This window comes from Merops nubicus, unplaced genomic scaffold (genome assembly GCF_000691845.1).
Source record: "Merops nubicus isolate BGI_N331 unplaced genomic scaffold, ASM69184v1 scaffold28504, whole genome shotgun sequence".
NCBI classification, from domain to species: Eukaryota; Metazoa; Chordata; class Aves; order Coraciiformes; family Meropidae; genus Merops; species Merops nubicus.
This window is the reverse complement of record NW_008603982.1, coordinates 1-20,407: the sequence shown is the minus strand read 5'-3', so window position 1 is coordinate 20,407 and position 20,407 is coordinate 1. Positions and strand designations below refer to the sequence as shown.

Sequence of the window (20,407 nt, the reverse complement as noted above, 5' to 3'; positions counted from 1 at the left end):
ATAATTTCCTCAAAGTTTAGCCACCAGCTAGCTGCGCATTTATCATCTCAGTTCATTCCCCATGGGCAAGTGTTCACACTATGCCCAGTGACAGGACAAGAAGAAAAACAGGCACAAATTGAAGCACAGGAAATTATGTTTAAATCCATCTTCATCTCTAGAGACATCTCTGGAGACATCCAAAACCCATCTCCATTGTTGGAGACATCCAAAACCCATCTCCGTTGTTGGAGACATCCAAGCCCCAACTGGATTACATCCTTAACAACTTGCTCTAGTTGACCTTGCTTTGAGTAAGAGCTTGAATAAAAAAATCTCCTAGACCTCCTTCAGATTATACAATACTAAGACAACAGCAAGCTCAGTGATACATGATTTAAGATGAAATGTGGTTATCTCTTTCTGTCTAAATGCAAACAGTTTTTAAGCAAAACAGTCTTACAACAGTCTCCTTAGTTTTCAGATGTCTGGGATTACTATAAAAACTTACCTAATGTACCAGTAAAGAAGTCACAGAATATTAGTAATGGACATATCTTGACTTTCTAAAATATCAAATTAACATTTCCAACTAAAGTAAAACCCTAATCTCTATACACATTGTAACTTAACATCTAAACTCTAGTAATAAAGTACTTTTAAGAAAAGACTAACATGTTTTGAGTACTGAATTACTATGAGTACAGAGATACAGTATACTTAATTTTACCTACTCAGTGATTTCAATAAAAAGTACCCCTCACTACAAAAAAAAACAAACAAACAAAAAAAAAAAAAAAAAAAACAAACACACCAGAACTTAATTACTGTTTTCTCTTCTTTATTGCAATGACATAAAAAGGAATAAATTATTGAGAACTGAACACATCTGGGATAGCTTCAGTGTAGATTTGATGGATCTTGCCAATTTTTATTTAATAGCATATGAAATCCCACAGCTCCCCCAAAATACTACAATGGCTCTCTTCAGGCATGCTACTGACCATCTGGGAGCTATACAGATTTGGCACATTTTATTATAGCTTGCTAAGCTTTTGAAACAAACATCTCATGCTTACACTTCACTTTTTCAAAACCACTTCTGGGAAAACGGGATTCTCTGGAACTCTTAAACAAAATCATTACAACAAATTCATGCTTCCATAATAAATATTTGCTAGGAGGCTAGGTAAAAACACAAACGAACAAACAACTCCCAAACCAAACAAAACCAAACCTTGTTCAAGTTAAAGACCATTTTTTTAATTATTAATACATATATATATATGTATGATTCAAAAAGATAGATATATATATTTAAAGTACTAAAAACTATCACTGCAGATCATGCAGGATTTAGAGTCCCATAACTCTACTCCAAGAGGCTTGGCACAGTTGATGCTTCAGGAACAGACTGAGACAGGGTATGCTCAGAGTGACACTGAAAGTATCTGAAGGTATACTGAAGAGATGAGATGGTATAAAATTCAGACAAAGTGAGACAGGCCTGGAGGAGAGAGACAGAGCACAGGAGTACATTGTCAGGAGAAGGGATGAAGCAACTTCAAGTCCTGGGAATTCTTAAAAAACTTGGAGGGACAGTCCTAAAATCAAATCTTTTATGAAGATGAAGGAAAATACTGTTAGACAACGCTAAGGAAGAGAAGAGCAAAACACCATTTCAAAAAGAATATGGCTAACTGTCAAATACTCATATCACAGAGGATGAACATGAACAGTCTATGACCACCACAAGAACCAACTAGAAAAATTTTAATCTAGTGTAAAGTCAAATTCAGACTTCAGTGGAAGCTAGAGAAAAAGAACACTGGTCAGTAATTACACAGAATACGTGAAAAGGAATGAGACATGAAAAGCAAAGCAGAAATCTATTTAGTGAACAGACTTCACTTTTTAAGCTGGGATGGACTATGATGCAGAGCTGGACTATGGGAGAAAAGATCCAACGAACAAGTGAAAGAAACTAAAAAGAAAGGAGAATGAACATAACATGGCTTTTTTGTGTTAAGCAGCCTCAGAGTCCTGTAACTCAGCCAGGTTTTACCAGTGAAATACTTCCTCTGCTGGGGATGGGGAAGGATGTGTATGGCACTTTACAGGAGCATCTAGAGAAGAACAGCGTGCAGGAACAGATGAAAGGAAGTTGTTTGGTTAAGTGGGCACAGAAAAGTCATGTCCCCAGTTAGTGCCATACAGCACACTTAACCTCACTGGCAACCTTCACAAGATTTGTAGGTCTTTAAACACACCAAATACAATAGCAAATGTTCTTCTGAACTCTCAGCAACTCCACTTTTTTTATTGCAGACAATTCTGACACTTTGATGAATCATCACTGCTACAGCTCAAACCAAAGCTATTTTATGGTAAATAAAGTGTCACGTTACTTCTGATTAAGCAAAAGGAAAGTTAAAACTGACTGCTTTACTAAAACTTCCAATAAAGTAGTTTAATTTAACATACTTATCTAGGTGAGGCCAAACTAATTACCACAGGTGAGGAGGGACATGACAATTCTTCAGTGGCACCTGGCTGAATACATGTTCTTGCCACACAGTAAAGGGGAAATAAACATTCACAAATGTGCTGTAACTCCCTTTTCATAGAATCACAGAATGTATTGGGTTGGAAGGGACCTTTAAAAGTCACCTAGTCCAATCCCCTGCAATAAGCAGGGACATCTCCAACTAGGTCAGGATGCTCAGAGCTTCATCAAGGCTGAGCTTGAATGTTTCCAGATGTGGGGCCTCTATCACCTCCCTGGGTAACCTATTCCAGTGATCCAACACCCTCATATGAAAGAACTTTTTCCTACCCTTTTGAACAGACCCTTCCCTGCTTTCTTGTAGGCCCCTTTCAGGTACTGGAAGGTCGCTATAAGGTCCCCGCAGAGCCTCCTCTTCTCCAGGCTGAACAGCCCCAACTCCCTCAGCCTGTCCTCACAGCAGAGCTGCTCCAGACCTCTGGTCATTTTTGTGGCTCTCTGCTGAACACACTCCAACAGGTCCCCATCCTTCTTGTGCTGGGGGCTGCAGAGCTGGACACAGCACTCCAGGTGAGGTCTCACCAGGGCAGAGCAGAGGGGCAGGATCACCTCTCTCCATCTGCTGGCCACGCTGCTTTGGATGCAGCCCAGGAGTCGACTGGCCTTCTGGGCTGCTGCTGTGCATTGGTGGCTCATGTCCAGCTTCTCATGCACTGGTACCCCATGTCTTTTTCCAAAGGACTGCTCCCTAGCACGTCCTCTCTTTGAGCAGGTAAATTACACGGACTTGACTATGGGGTACAACAGCACGCACCATGCCAATGAATACGTATGCTTTGAAATTGTGTGCATCAGATATTCTTGCATATACTAGACCCCTCAAAATCAGGTCATTGACACCTGGACACCTGTAGTGCATACAGTGAAAAGTCTGCTTTATACTGCTGAATCTTCTCCTACACAGCAAACACAGTTCTGATAAAACTAAACCAGCTGAATATACCAGAAAAGTCACACAGCTGCCAGAAATATTTCAACCAGATTTATCTCACTTAACAGCCTTCACAAAAGAACAGATGTGAAACACCATTTCACCACATGCCAGAAGCAATTACCACCTATCATCATGCTACACTGCAAGATAAAGTTTTTAGCATAAGTTCCCCCCACCATTTTCCTTATTTTTTATTTCAGCCTCACATGTAAATATTGATACATTTTATCACTCTATCTATTAGGCAAATATAGTTTTGAAACTACCTTTGTCAAACCAAAGATATAAAACTCACTTTATGAGAAAGATGATCCTGTAACTAACACCCAGAAGCAAAAACCACAAAAATCAGAACTTTGGTACTGTCTCCAGGGACATCCTCTTCTCACATAGGAATAGCATTTAATGTCCTCTCATACAACATGAAAAAGTAATATCATTTAAATAATCACTATTACTTCACCATTGTTTCATTGAGACCCAAGAATGGAATATACTGCAGAAAAGAATTTTTTTAATGAGAAATGCCAGAGGAGTTAATGCAACAGAGTACTATATAACGATGGGGAGCAAACAGTGCCTTCCCTTGACAGTCTGCCATAAGATGTCTTTCATAAATACACTTTATACCGAATTGTGAGCAGAAGGCCCTGCCACCTTTGACTCATTTTACACCCTTTTTTATTATCTGGTGAATCACTGATTCATGGTCCACCCCACTCAGAAGCATTTATTACGCTTCCTTCAATTAAGTGGTGGTTTTGCTATTTTAGTTTTGTCATGAAAACCACAAGACCCTACTGTCTTTGACAGCATACCTGATTAACTAGAGAAATATTAACAGAGACACTGCATTGGGAAATATTTACCACATAGAAGTTAAAAACTACAGTATGGACAAATGTTTGACCTTAAGGAGGAGTTAAAAGAAACGTGGCATTTCTACCTATATGCTGCTAACATGGAACTCTCAAGTAATTACAAAAGAGCATAATAAGACGTGTAAAAACGTACCACAAGAGATCTTAATTCACCAGACAGTGTGCCATATTTGAGACCTTCTTTACAGACAGACAAACGTTTTACCCATATTTCTCCAGTATCTATAGCTGCAGGTTATATAACATACCTGTTTGTCTTGAACACATGTCAAAACAGTAATTTTTATCTATTCAAAAAGGCAGCGCTAACAACAGAGTTGTGGACAGAGGAATAAATGGTTATATTCACATATGCTCTAAGTCATATTAGACCGCTTAAGAACAGAAATTGTCAAGACCTTCCACACCATCAGGAAATACACAAGAGAACATGTAGTATGTCACATAATCAGCACGTTCATTTAACAGCTTTAAAATGAACAAATATTACTTACATACATGTAGCTAAAAAAAAAATTTCCAAATTCTTTCATGTTCAACATTAGTGTCACATAAGGTGATAACCAGTAAAAAAAGAAAACACCTAAGGAACCTTCTACAGGGTCTAGAAGCTGCTTTGCAACCCCCTGTAAACATGTGGAGTAATTTGTTAAATCCCAGCCTCGTAATTTAACACAACATAATTAAAATAGGGTGTTGACTGACATTTTATGCACGATAGCACTGTAGGAAGAATAAAAAAAACAACAGTGACAAGTAGGAGCAGGACTTCAGATTACACATCAAAATTCAAATCAAGATGAGGAATACAAGTTCTATTACTTCTGAAATTGTCTTTTCGTTATTTAAGCTATAGGAACAGACCTTCATAAACTTACAAGCTTCGAAAGAGAAGAAACTGTATAGTTTCAGAAAGATCAATTAACTATTTAAGTATCCTAAACAACAGGTGCCAATTAATTTAAGTAAGGTATCAGATATGGAAACAGTTCGAATAACTTCAAACTTAAGTATTCACAGAGAAGCAATGTATTTTTACTGCTGAAATGTAGTTTGAAATAGAAAGCTTTAGTTTCTCCAAATAGTTTCAACACTAGTTCCTCTGAAAGCAACAAGAAGAAAAATGTAGAAAAAAAAAATTATGCTACATTTGAAGAAATTTCTAGGTCGTATTCTGGTCTTGAGAATTATTTGCTCGGATAGCCTCTAGAAAGACAGCAGTAGAGCTAGAATGGTGGGTATCATCTGTTTTCTTCATAGCTGAGTAGGCATTTAATCCTTTTAACCTTTTAATTATTTGTCCACAGATGGCTGGCAGCTCTGCCTCTCAACTCACGTTATGAGCCTACTGGTTCTCAGAAATCAGTCATAGAAACTAGAACAAGAAGTCAAAAGCTCTCAACAGCACCGGGGCGGGGAAGGAGGAAAAGTTTCTGGGATATAGATACCCATATTTCTCTATCTTTCTCAAAATGACTTACTGCCAAAATATGATGCTTGACCGTAGGGCATTAACAGGGCAAAACATTTCGGGAGAGATGATACACAAAAAGCAATAGACTGATCACATCCTGTTCTAAGCAGTTCCATTTCATCTTGTTATCTGTACTAAGTAATATCACTCCCTTTCATTTTCCTTCCCTCTATTACTTCTGGCCGCTTTACAAAGTTTGCCGATGTCAACATCACAGAGTAATAATGACAGAAGTTATATACAGAAACAGAAGGAAAGAAGAAGACAGGAAGCATATAATTCTCTATGGCATTTGGAGACTTGAGGGGCTGTTTTAATTTATTTTTCAGTTAAGTACTTAATGTTAAGTAGGCAGATACCCAAAAATCCTCCCCACATAGCCAAAACAATTAGGAAGCACTGATGTAAAATGACTATGAAGTACCAGTGCAGATGCTAGTCAGCAAACACCACCAAGTCTCCTGAAGTAAGTGAAAAATAGATCTGTAACAACACAGTACAATCTACCTACAAGGACACCGGATACATGTATATGGATTGCACAGACTGGCTGTCGCCACCCAGAACTGAAGAAATGTATCAGACACTTCTGAACCCCCAGACAACTAACGTGCAAATGATACCCATAGAAGTGGCAAGAGTGGGAACTATACTACCAGCACTGCAGAGACAAGGAGCAGCCAGCTCAGTGTCACTGTGCAAAAATGTTCTGTAAAGGAACAGATGAGGCCAGTTCGTGCTCCAGTTTTCCACAATGAGTTACTTAGTCACTGCTGTTATGTTTCTACTGATAAGCAACCTTACAAGAACCAACAGATTTAGCCTGACGATTTTTGTTGGCAGTGTGAGGTTGCATATGCGTAATAGTGCCTATTGAACTAGAGTAACAGCAACAATTGTTTGAACTATATCCTTCAGTTTTTCCCCAATGCACAGCATGAGATGCAAAATAAAACATTAAAGATGCAACAGAAGATTAATATTTCAGATCATTTCATCTACATTAAATATTGGAAAGGAATACTTGAGCCATTTAGTCCACAGTATCCTATGCTTCTGAATCCTAACTTCTAAAATTAGTTCTTCCTCTTCCTCTTATTTTATGACACAAATCCTATGCTCTACCTAGCAGGGAATCTATAAAGAATATTTTAAGTTCTACGAGGACTCTCTTTCCGTTAAACTACCCATAGATTTACAACACACCTTCAGAAAAGTAAAGAACACAAGAGACCCTAGTTTGTTGCAATAACACACGCAGCTGTAATGCACCTGTGAACTGCAAGATTTCTTCTGGAGAAAAACATAAGGGAAGGAATCAAAGCCTGATACCTTCAGTGTTGCATCTGGAGAAAGGATCCACGTCTCAATTAATTATAAAAATATGCCCTTTAACATATATTCCTTACTACCTTCTCCCTTGAAATATCAAATTGATCCCACTGATTAGATAAACATAGTTGTCTGACTTGCAGAGCCTTTTCCTGGATTTAATGAAACCTACCATCTACAAACCCTAAGAGCATCAAAGAATTTTATTTGAGACTAAGAAATACACTTATCCTGGTGGTTTTATTTTCCAGGTTTGCTCAATATTTAGAATTTCTCTCTCAATCTCAAATTATTATCAGAATACAATGGCCAATACTAAATAACTTGGGCACCTTCACCACCAGTTAAAATACATTCAAAAACTACATATTACGGAGAAAACAACCCAAGTTAAAGACTTCTCCCATACCTACACAATGCTCCAGGTACTAGTTGTTCACATTAGTAATTTACAGAAAAATTCCTTAGGTTTTATGGCAGCAATTTATTTCATAAATTAATTAGGACATTTTATTATCATGATTCTGATTTTAATATTAATTTCTTTCATTATGTCAACAAAACTTCTAAGGTTTTTTTGCAATATCACTTGGAATTTGTTTCTTACTTTGAATCCCACAAAAGAAATAAGCTACTGAAATAAATAATTTCTGAAACCTCATTTATTCAATTCTATCTGCAATACTGAAGTACCAAGATTCTACCACATTTTGAAAGGCAAATGCAGATGTCTTAATCTGTAGAGCCATTCTAAGTGATTCCTCAAAAGCTGTTTTGCATTCTCCCCACCTCAGTCTACTTTCTTGCCCCTGCTTCACACCAGTGTAAAAGCTTTTGCTTCTTAAAACAAGTCAACAGTTTAATCCATGAAACTGAAAGCATTATAAAAAAAAATGGCATCTTACGCAAAAAAACTCCCCACCATCTTCATACGGAGAGCTCTACACGCAGATTTTTCAAATAGGCAGTGAGAGAAAGGTGGTTTAGCAAAGGCAGGCTAAAACAAGATTCATTTTCTACAATGGCAATTTTTTATTTCAATCTCAACATGTGATCTAACCCCCCAGAATGTTTTATAGAAACCTTTTCTTTATTAAGCCCCTATTTAAGTCCTTTTTGAAGTCCTAAGGAATATTAATTAAATTCAGATCAGAAATGCTCTTTGAAGACTGAAAGCTGAAACACTTCACTGAATTACAATTTTATTTTAGAACATGCAATACTGCAAATATTATGTCCAGGAAAATAAGTTACGTGTGAGCAATACCAAGGAAAATTAACCTTCTGACAAACAGAAGAGTTTCGCTGACAGACTAAGGACAATTAAAACCAGATCTGTGTCAACATCCAAATTCACTGAGGGTGAATTTATCATAATCACAAAAGCCAATTGCAAGGAACAGGAAGGCTTATATTAAAGCTTCTAGACAATACAATTTCTTGTGTACAAACAGCTTAGGCTGTAGAATTCCATTCAGTAACTCTATGCTATTTAACATATTTAACAGGTGTTTTTCATTTTTAACAGTAAAAGAGTATTGTGGAGCCACGTGACTAGAATCCATTATTCGCTGCCAACATCTCTCACCCAAAGAACCTAGTTTTAAAAAGTCTACAATTACGAAATGCATTTTGTCTTAACTGTCATTTCTTAATCTTTGCAGAAGACAAAAAGCTTAAGCCATAGTCTGCTACATTAGATTTCTGTTACCAGCTCACAGGTCAAAGACAAAACAAACGATGTTTTTTAAGATTTGCCATTTAATTCCTAGAGTCACTAAAACTCCAGACTGGTGTGAAAACAAGTTTGATACAAACCAAGAATGGCAGCCTGTAAAAATTATCAGTTTGGACTGGCTCTGAAACAGCAAACTTCAGTTCTTCATGAAAACAAAATGGTTTTTTTTTCATTTTTTTTTTTCCAAAAAGTAAGAAAGAGAGGAGCAATGCATTACCTTTGTCCCTATATGGTATTACTGTGCCAGGCACATTCCAGATGCAGAAAGGTATGGTTCTTGGTCTAGAAACTTTGACTTACGTTATTTAAACACTGTATCAGAAAATTAAGCACAATATTACAAATTTTGTTATGCTTCTCCTGAGATCAGGATGGATGCACTGATCACCCAAATAACTGTAATGAGAAAAATGTACAACATTTATCATCTATTTCATATATATCACATGGTTTACTAAAAGTACTTGGTAATACATGTTAACAGTTTGTCACATTATGACTCTCTCTGCATTTACTCCTTGTAAAAAATGTATTTCAGTTATCTAGTATTCAGTTAAGCCACAAGATGTGGAAGACACCACTTAAGGAACTAGAAAACAAGCAGACATGTACATAGAAACCAAGATCTTGGTAACAAAATATGTTGTCATATATGACTTCTTCAGAAAACTCCTGAAACAAATGCTGATGGGCAATTATGATTCAGTACATTTTAATTTTAGAAGATATGGACAACAGGTACACATGTTCAGTGAGGATCATGCAATGAATACTTAATTACTGCTTCTAAATTAAATTACAAGAACCATGAAGACAGGTAAAACAAAAGGAGTGGAGGGGAATATTATCTTTGTCAGTAACAATAGCTAGGCTTTGTTTAAGGACAACTAGGAAAAGGTATTAGGTTAGGAACCTGCTTTATTGTTTTCCCTGCAACTTCCCCTGCAAAGAGAAATAATATTATGAAAAATAATTTATAAATACAAAGCTTTTGTTATTCAAGTAAAAGCAACTAGGCGTATTTAACAGATCTGGACAATAAACAAACCCACAAAACTAACTTTAAGAAGATTAAATAAGTTTGTATCTTACAGTATCCATGTCACAATATCTAACATCATTATAAATACTGTTATAATGTCCTGGACACTGTAACAGCATTACTTCAGTAGAGCATCTGTCAAGCAAAGGATTTCAGAAAAGCCTCAGGTTGTATTTCTCTGTAAAAATTGCTTTTAAGATTATTAAAGTAAATGACTAGATTTTGCAAAGTTGTGTTATAGTAAGTATATAAACAACAGAATTCTCTACACTTAAAAGCTGCACTATTAGAACGCCTGACTGAAGTTACGGTCAAAATCTCTAAGCCCAAGTCAGAAACATGTTCTATAACTTTCTATATTGCCTTTCACATGAAAGTATTCACATGAATCCCTAGCCACCATCTACCAGTAGACACCTGCCAGCAGACACTGGTTTCTGCAGGATGGCAGTAGTGCCATTTTTGCTGCCGTCATGGTCACGATTTTAAATGATGGCCCCTGCCCCAGCCAGTTTATAAAAGTAATATGAAGCAAGAGAAAAGGAATTAGGACAGTTTCGGAGATCAACTCTGAAAACAAACAAGCCAGCTGTGACAGAAGCTCAGTGTAGAACTTCATCTCAACACAGTGCTTAGGGGAAATGAAAATGCACAAGCTGGGCTCTGCTGCACACACTTATCAACCTCCTCCTGCAGCAAAAGGTTCTAAGTGTTGCCAAGGAAAAGCTGCACGGCATACAGATGTCAGATTCAAAGAAAGTCAGACTGCCAAAAGAGTAAAGTAAGAAAAAGTAAAAAGATAATTAACTCTACTTGTGTATAATGTACATGGCTAGAAACATGCCAGCACACATGCTTTCTTTTTTTAAAATTCATTTTTCAAGCACTATGATGAGTGATAAAACTTAAATGTAAAATATTGTCACAATAAGTAATAAAAGTAATTACAATATTTATATTTTATATTATTTACTTGCAGTCCGTTGTTTATGTAGTTCCTTACAGATCCTTAAGTAGTACAAAGTTATGCTGGGATTAGATGAAAACATTCTGTTTGGTTATAAACCAAAACTGTCTGGAAAATGTTCTAAGAATTAAACAGAACCAGCTAGCAATGTAAAAATTCAGACACTCTATTACTGCCATATTGATTACTAAGAAGAACATCCAGTATTTTTTTAATAAGATGTAAAAATCAGGCATGTATTCATTATTTTCTAGTAACTTCACATGAATTTGAAGGACAGAAGAAAGTTAATTCAGAGGCATGACTCCTCTTTCTCTCTATATATATAAAAATACATACTGATGAAATGTTTACTTAGTACTAATTTTTTTACTCTTCAATTTCAGTAACAAGCTTTACCTATTTAAATATCAAGGATTTTTTTAAGTAAACAGACACATTTTCAAAGACTTCATTTGAAAAAACACTACACACCACTCATCCAGAACTTTTCACTTAAAGTTCCACACGTTATAATATATCTACAGGATTGACAGGGAGCAACCAGAACCTCCAAATTTCAAACTAAGCTCTTAGGCTGAATTATGTTGATACCTCGTTCTCCTTACACTGTGAAAATGAACAATCAGAGATTTGTATCTTGGCTGACTCCACTAAGTGCCTGAAGCTACAGAGGATCATATACAGACATCAAGTAAATTATATTTACACTTTCCTTAGAAAACATACACATATACAGCTGCTTCTGCAGTCTACAGCTGTTCCACAAATATTCCTTTTATTTACAAATATACACCTACAACAATATGCACATTCAAATTCAGATGGATACTACAATGTCATAATTAAACATCCCCAAGTAACAACTCTAACAAAAAGATACTCTTGAAATTATTCAAACTCTAAATAATCTACAAATCTTCTTTCACACACTCAGAAAAATCTGTACCAAATTAATAACAATTTCAAAACTGAACTCCTGCTTTGCCAAATAATAACCAGTTGTTGGAAATGTTTGCCACAACAAAAGCAAAATAGCTAAATTAAAGATAAATTGTAATTTAAAAAGAATAAACTACTTTAACATTTTGCAAAGAATTTCCTCCTCAATGAGAGAAGACAAACTAGATGTTATCACCAGGAAGCAACAACTCGTAACAGTGAGGAAAAACAATAAAGCTAGCACAAATTAACTTAAAAATTAACATATTACTTCCCACACCAGTTTACAGGAAGGTGTTAAATACTCCAAAATACTCTGTGCCTTTTTTTTTTGTTTCTTTTTAGTTTTGATTTTGTAGGAAGGTTACAAGGCCTGCAAGACAAACCATATATTCTGATGAGTAAGACAGAAGTTGCAACATGTACTTTTCCCCAAAAATGGAGAAAAGAAGTCCATACTTGTTCATAGCCTTTTCTGTTTTATCTCAGGTGTTCTGCACTCGAGAGTTACAGTTTATACACCCTTGGTCTCATTTCAGTGAGTGTATCTTGTGTAAAGCATTCATAAGGAAGCCAATAGCAAGGAAGTAATATATATACACACACCAGACAGTAATCCTAAGTAATATCTAAGTAATTGATCAGGTGTTCTGACTAGAAGCCATGACCATTTTAGTCAAGCCCCTATTCATACTGCAATTTTGCTTAGTGATAACTCTATTTGCTCTGCATTTTTGCATTATCGGCCTTAGAAAACACTCAACCACAAAGCCAATCATTTCTGAGATTAAAAATTTTCATTTTATTTGGAGAATGCTGGTATTGGTCATTCACTCTGAAAGAAGTAAGCACTATATGGAACAGTTAACTACACCTGGCATGCAAGTTATATACAAGACTGACACCGAACAGTCATTTTCAGCCTACAAGAAACAGCTGGAGTGAGTACTTACTACATTCTCCCTAGTTCCACTGTAAGCATTTTCCAGTAATTTCCCCCACGCTTAATTTGTAAGTTAAAATGTAAGGCTTTGCCACTCTTTTGGAAGATTCAGCATTGCCAACATAATGTACCAGCAGCATGAAAGAATTTTAGACTATCGTAGGAGTCAGAAATAAAAGCTAAATTTGTAGATTCCCAGATTATCTACTGAATCAATCTTTTTAATTTTCTAATTTCTAAAATACATCTTTGCTTTAAATGAGTTCAGCTAGCAAACAGATGATAGGAAGATGGAACAAAGACTGCCTATTTTTTTGCACCTCTCTCTCTACGCAAAGTATTCCACCAAAGATACATGGACTAAGTGAAACAAAATGAAAAATCATTTAAAAAAATAAACCATAACAGAAACAAGTTTCCTACTCACTAAGAAAGGTTTCACATCAATGAGCTGTGCAGTCAGATTCAAGCCTCAGGAACTACCTTCCGTATTCCAAATGCGTCTGTAGTTTTAATGGGATCTAATTACAGAATGGTGAAGATTGGAATGAACCTCTGGAGATCACCTAGTCCAAACACCCTGCTCAAAGCCAGCTAAAACAGATTGCTCAGGTTATTGTCCAGTTGGGTTCCAAGTATCAACAAGGATGGAAAGTCCATACCATTCTCTGGTCAAACTGTCATCTGTTAGGTGGGCCACGCACGATTTCTCCTTTGCTAATCGATGCCTGCTACTCTCAATAACCTCCTCATACTCCCTGTTTCAGAACAGTTTCCAGAATTATTTGCTCCATCACGTTCCCAGGGACAGATTTGAAGTTGGTGGTCCTGTATGTAAGTCACTCAGCCCTCCTTCTTACCCTTCATGAAGGCAAGGATTGGCATTTGCTTTCTGGCAGCCCTCAGAAACCACTCACAGTTGTAACCTTTCAATCAGTGCCTTCAGCACTCACAGATGCACCCATCAGGCCCCATGAACTTGTACACGTCAGCTTTGATTACACATTTCATAGTCTGATCCTCCACCATCAAGGAGAGTTGTCCTTGCTCCAGACTCTCCTTCTGGTCTTATGGGCCTTGGGTTCCTGAGGGCAAGTCTTACCAGTAAAGACCGAGGCAAGGCAGACCTGACTACCATGGCCTGTCCCACTTCTTTGTCACTAGATTCTCAGCTCCACTCAGGAAGGACCCATGTTTTACCTAGTCTTCCTTTCACTGCCAATACACCTATGGAAGCTCTTCTTGTTGCCCTTCACATTCCTTATCAGATTCAGCTCAAGGTGGGCTTTCCTAATCCCCATCCTCTATTATCAGACAGGGTCTCTGTAGTCTTCTTGGGTCCCATGACACTGCTCCCACCTCTAGTACATTTCCATTTTACATTTGTATTTTCTCAGGAGCTCCCTGTACACCCATGCAGAACTCCTATCACCTTTTATTTCCTCATCATCAGGATAAATCATTCTTGAGCTGAGAAGAGATAACCTGAAAAAAAATGCAACCAGCTCTCCCGGACTCCTCACCTTTCTGATGCACCCCGCTTCTTCCAAGCTACTCCATAATGTAACTCAGACTATCTAACTGCTGAAATGTTTCTGCCAAAGTCAGCTGTTGAATCTTCTAGGAAATCTCTTTCTTAACACTGTATTATGCAAGCAACATCAGGTTCATTGACTAAAACTTGAAAGGCAATTTGAACAAAATGATATTTACCCCTTGCCATGTTAGTTGCATCAAAAGCAATTATGAAGGTACTCTGAAAATAATTACTTCAGCACTCTTGTAACTCATTAGTAATCGAGTAAAGCTTAAGTAAATATAAGATTAAGTAAAGCTTATCATAATCTAAATCTCAAAGACAAGAGTAAATTGAACAAACACTAATGTCATAAGAATACAAGAGAAAAACTTTTCAATATTCTTTAAATAGGCACTACTCTTCTACTCCATCTGCTAAATGTATTAATTTATAACACCACTACACTAAACACAGTCTTTGAAGGAGTCATCTCTGGTACTGACATCTTACAAAGCCTAGTGAGAAAAATAAACTTAATTACAGCTTATATAGCTAAGTAATCACAGACTACACCTGTTGAAGTGATACTGACTTATTAGCATCAGGGGGAAAAATTCTCAACTGCTAAAACATGGAATAATTGGTACCTAACAACATTTTTTTAAAAAAATAAATTATAAAATTAAATTATTAAATTATCAAAGATTAATTCCTTTAGAAAAGTAAACAGTTTAACGAATATTGATCTGTTCTCTGGTTTGCCCATAGCACTTTACCATGCCCTTGTTTAATTTGCTGCTGCAAAGGCTAAAGGAAAGAATAAAACCTTATTAAACAGTGTAATTTACACATCAAAGGACGAAGATAAACAACTAGTTATTTTAACGTTGGTGAATCTCTATAAGCTCAGCAAAAACATGATTGTTCCACTTGAAATTATGATCTTCCCAAACCAGTATCACCTTTAGAGACAGAGATTTTTTTTTAGTGTGGTATCAAATATCACCAGAAGCTAGAGCCGTATTAACTTTTATTCAGTAGAACTGAAAAATTAAATTCAAATCAATAAGCATTTAAGCCCAACAGTGCCTCTTTGCAAAAGAAAATGAAGTATTTAGATGCGTATTTTTTTGACCCATCTTCAGGGTCCGCTGAAAAGAACTCTACCTCCACCTAGTGGACCACCTCGAAACATGTTCACAGTTTGAAAACTGTCCCAGGGGATTGCAAAGCCATCTATGTGAATAGGCAACTAAATCCTCTTGGGGATACTAGTAGTCTGACAGAGGATTTTCTTCTCTTTGCTGTTAGCTCTCCACATGCCACATTTTTGAGGACTTCATACTGAGGTTAAGCACATGAACATTCACCCTTTTGGATTATGCTGGATTTAAAACAGTGTAGGACTATCAGTACCAAAAAAAAAAAGAAAAAAAAGCTGAGTTATGGCTATAGCGTTTTGGGGTTTGTTGGTTTTGTTGTCCATTTGTCTATTTTTATATTCCAGTGCATGTGGGCACATCCATGCTGATGTCTGAAGGTGGGTAATCTGCCAGTGTTTTAAGTTTTCTATAAGCAAAACAAATTGCTCCTCTGGAATACCCTCCCTTCCTTCCACCAACAGACAATATTCTGCTTCCCAAAAGACTGTGTATTTGTTTGCATGTTTGCTTAAATGCTCCTTCCCACACATCACAGGAGCACACAAGTGTGACCCTTCTTCCAGATATTTGGCTTTTCATCTTCGAAACTGCCCACTGACTGAGCCTGTGGGTCAGAATTTCCTAAGCCATGTCTTCCACAATAGCAGACCCACTGCCATTATCAACCTAGCTGAACACCTGTGTCTGGTAGTCTCCTCACCTTTCTTCCCAGCCCACAAAAAGACTAACTGTGGATGAGAAACTGTTCTCTCTCAGCACCATTTTTCTTCTGTGTATGTCTCAGTCTTAACAGGTATGTATACATGTATACACATTATATTATATATCATGTATACACATTACAGCAACTACAAATACACCTCAAGCAGCTCCCACAAAAGCTGAAATACCAGCTGCCACCTCCAAAACATCTCACCAATACCACTCCTGAGCTTGGCAATGGGCAAAGCAAGTAAGCTGTACAAATTCTGACACCCAAGAAGGCCACTCATTGTTCCTTCATCCCAAGAAACATGGAGACTCACTTCACAAGCACAAGTCAATCAGATCTTATGCACAGAAACAGACCTTCAGCATCCGAGGTGACCTTATTGTGGCCTTCCAGTATCTTAGGGGGGCCTATAAGAAAGCTGGGGAGGGACTTTTTAGGATATCGAGTAACGACAGGACTAGGGGGAATGGGGCAAAGCTGGAAGTGGGCAGATTCAGGCTGGACAGGGTCTCCCCATGAGAGGGGTGAGACCCTGGAATGGGTTACCCAGGGAGGTGGTTGAGGCCCCATCCCTGGGGGTCTTTAAGGCCAGGCTGGATGAGGCTCTGGGCAGCCTGATCTAGTGGGAGGTGTCCCTGCTCATGGCAGAGGGGTTGGAACTGGGTGACCCTTGTGGTCCCTTCCAACCCTGACAGATTCTGATCAGTTTTAGCAGAGGACTTTAGAGCCCTAATGGCTCAATGGTTGGACTTGATGATCTTAAAGGTCTCTTCCAACCTAAAGGATTCTATGATTCTATACACAGAGACTAAAAAAACCATGGTGGGGGTGTAACACCATTGCTGCCTTCCTCAATCAGAAAAATAAGTTAATGACTAACAAGGTATAAAGATGTTAATCACAACACTAGCTAATTAGCAGCAGATGCACTTACAAAATTCACCTTTCCATACTAATTTTGCCATGCACATTACCTCGGAGTTTCTTTTCCACAAGAAGTGAAGTTGAATTTATTACTTTCTATTCTTTCCTTTACTTAGCCTCTTGCTTCTTCCCAAGCCCTCAGGATCCTCATCTTCTCTCCACTCCACACATAACATCAGGATACCACCTCTGTTACTCAAGTCTTTAGAGCTCAGTCTTTGCTCTTCTTCTGGGTTTCTTCAGTGGAAGAGATACCATCCTCTTACCTAAATGCTATACAGTCCAACTCAAGTCTTTCTTTGTTATTACAGTTTGATATACCAGGAAACAACCTACATTCAGTATCTTTTACCTGAGTCTGCTTATGTTGTACAAATGCATTCAAGAAATAGAACACAAAAGTCTGAAACAACTACAGCAACCATCTTCCACCAGAGAAAATTAACATTCCTTTCAGACCACTTCTTCAAGCTCCCTGTAACGGCTGGTCATCTACTCCACCTGTTTAAGTAACAAAAGCCTCCTACTGCAGGTTTAGCCTGAAATCTATATGAAATCTTTTTTTAAGAGAAGGATCTACCTGAAAGTTCTGTACCCTGACAATACCATACTGCCTTATCTGTCCAAACTGTACAGAGTGGGCTAGAGTAACTGATGAAAGCTACGGTCTCAGGTTAGAACTTCAGATAAGCCTCAGATGCAAGTGTTAACACCAAGTGTGGTAAGCCTCCCAAAGGATGTATTTTAATTTTCTTGTTACCCATTTCTCATGTCTATTATAAGCCATTCAGTGAGTGTTTCTCAGTAGCTCTTATAAACACCTCTGATGAGATATAGTTCTCACTAAATTCACAAAAGAAACCTTATGTTGATACTTAAGGATGGGTGAAGCTTTCGGAGTCTCTCTTTATCTGTCAGAAAACAATACGTCTCTAAGACCAACTTAAAAGTGCCAAAAATTACCTGCTCAAAATAAATACACAGTAGTCTGTATCTCCCTGCCCTAAACGACACATACAATGGATTTTCTGCTGCTGTTGAAGAGATTTATTGCACTTTACATAATACATCAAAATTAATACTCAAAAAAGAATACAAAAAACACAAAGCAGAAACACAACACCCAAAGGAAAATACAAGGAAGGTAAAGGTAGAACAGAAGATAAGACTGAAAAAGAAATATCAATCTGTTTAATATATGTAAGTATGATAAACACTAGTGATCACCAGATTAGAATGAAAACATTCAGAAATACTTCTGTTTTCTCATCGTAAAAACATACTCTCTGTGTCCTGAAAAAGACAGAAAAGACCTACCCTTCTGTAGACTATTGTACAGTTTATTTCCAGGTCAGAAACAAAGGTTTTAATCTGTTTTCAGTAGAAACAAAGATGTTTATAATAGACTCTTAATTTGTGTATTCTGTGTTTTCAGTAGAAACAAAGATGTTTATAATAGACTTTTAATTTGTGTATCCTGTGCTTCCAGATATTAATGCAACTCCACTAATGGTACTGATTAATACAATGGCAGTATGCTTCAAGCTGATTTAGCTTAATTTGGTTTTAATTTAGAAGTCAGTTTTAAAAGGCTTCAAAATTTTATTCAGGAATTATAAAATTCAGGAGCACAAAAGACTGTCCAGAAGTGATTCACTGCACCCTGGAACATACAAATGTTACCATTCAAATCAACAGCCACAAGAAGAAACTGTATTTAAGTATTTGAAAATAAGCCTTTTTCGTAAAGACATTTTGTATTTATTTATTAGTTTTTAAATAAGATCAGATCACACACAGAGGATGTTTATCATCATATATAAACTTGCCTGCTTTACACTTCTAATTCTTCTCTCCTCCATATAACCCAGTGAACCCTTTTTTAGAATGAAATGTCTTAACATGAAAAGTTACAGAGCACAGGACCACATACTGATTTATTATGGAATTGTTCCTACTAGGAAAATAATGTTATCCCCGATCTGGGACAATGAATAAAGCAGAGATGTTCACACCAGTTAAGTCAGGACACAGATTTAGTTATCAAGTGTTCTGAAGATTTTAAGAGTCTGTTCTTGGAATTGTTTTTCCCCCTCCAGAGAAGATCTAGCCAAAATATGTTGCTAATGTGTCATTTATAGGCACTCCTTCCCTTTTCTAAGCCTTCTTTGATCCATTTGCTCAAAGCACAACAGGCCTACAGAACCATCTCTGCAATCCCCTTCCAAGACTGCCAAAGTCTCAACTCAGTACTGCTATCAGAAGTTCAGTGCAGCTACCTGAACCTGACTTTCCAAAAGCATTAGACAGATCAACAGTGTATTAGCTGCCTTGCAGTATCTGCCTAGAAACTGTACACATACAAATAAGCTTACTCTTAGTAAAAGAAAGGACACATTTACAGTAGAGCAGAAAGCTACCACAGTAGCCAAAGCATTATTCACAGTGAGACTTATCTCACTGTATCTTATTTACCCTTTCAACTTTCAGATGCAGTTTCTAACCTCCCTCCTTCTATCATTTTTTGGGGATGTGAACACATCAAAATGAGACTGAATATAGACTTCATTTCAGAGCTGCCAACACCATCAAAGGAAACAACTTGTTTAGTACCAGACAGTAAAGGTAGAATGAAAGAAATGATAGCTTTTTCAAGGAGAAGAAATGCAACTGCAGCTGCTAGAAAACTGAAAAAGGGATTAAAATATCACTTAGCATTATTCAGTCAATGAAAGAATGGTAACTGTAGTACCTACCTCCTGTTTTCAGCCAAATTTGCACCTTCATCTTTCAGCTCCTTACTTTTCTTTACACAGTCTTCTAAGAGAATTTCCTTTCTTCTCTTAGTTGCATGCACCCAGTTAGCATCATCATCAGCCAGATCCTTGTCATCTGCAGCTTCTGCTTCAAACTGCTGAGACGTAGCTTTTGAAACTTTCTCACCAATCTTTCTCTTCCACCCAAAAGAAGCCATTTTGAGAACTAGATAAAAACGTATTTTCAGTAGTTAGGTCATTTATCTTTTAAGTACATCCAAGAAAACAGGCACCTCGCTCACCTCAATTCTCACAGTAACATGCAAGCGGCTGCCACTCCCCCCACACAAATCCTGCCCATCTCCTTCACCGGCGATGTTCGTCAGGCAACCACAGTTCGGAGCCCAGCTCGAAGCCTTTTTCTAAGGGGGCGCGACGACACCCGACACCCAGAGCTCTGGCACACGGGAAGCCCTTAGCGCGTTGACGCCCGCACAGCAGAAAGCAGCCAGGAGCCGGACGGGAACGGCCCGGT

General features: G+C 37.5%; 1 protein-coding gene across 1 annotated transcript in view; it reads right to left on the bottom strand.

Moving 5' to 3' along the window:
* TTC33 (tetratricopeptide repeat domain 33) overlaps positions 1 to 20,090 on the bottom strand; it is a 37,571-nt gene extending 17,481 nt beyond the window's left edge. The window contains exon 1 of the mRNA XM_008938872.1: positions 19,873 to 20,090. Coding sequence (XP_008937120.1) covers positions 19,873 to 20,090 — 218 coding nt within the window. The remainder of the gene's footprint in view (positions 1 to 19,872) is intronic.
* Between the last annotated feature and the right edge of the window lie 317 nt (positions 20,091 to 20,407).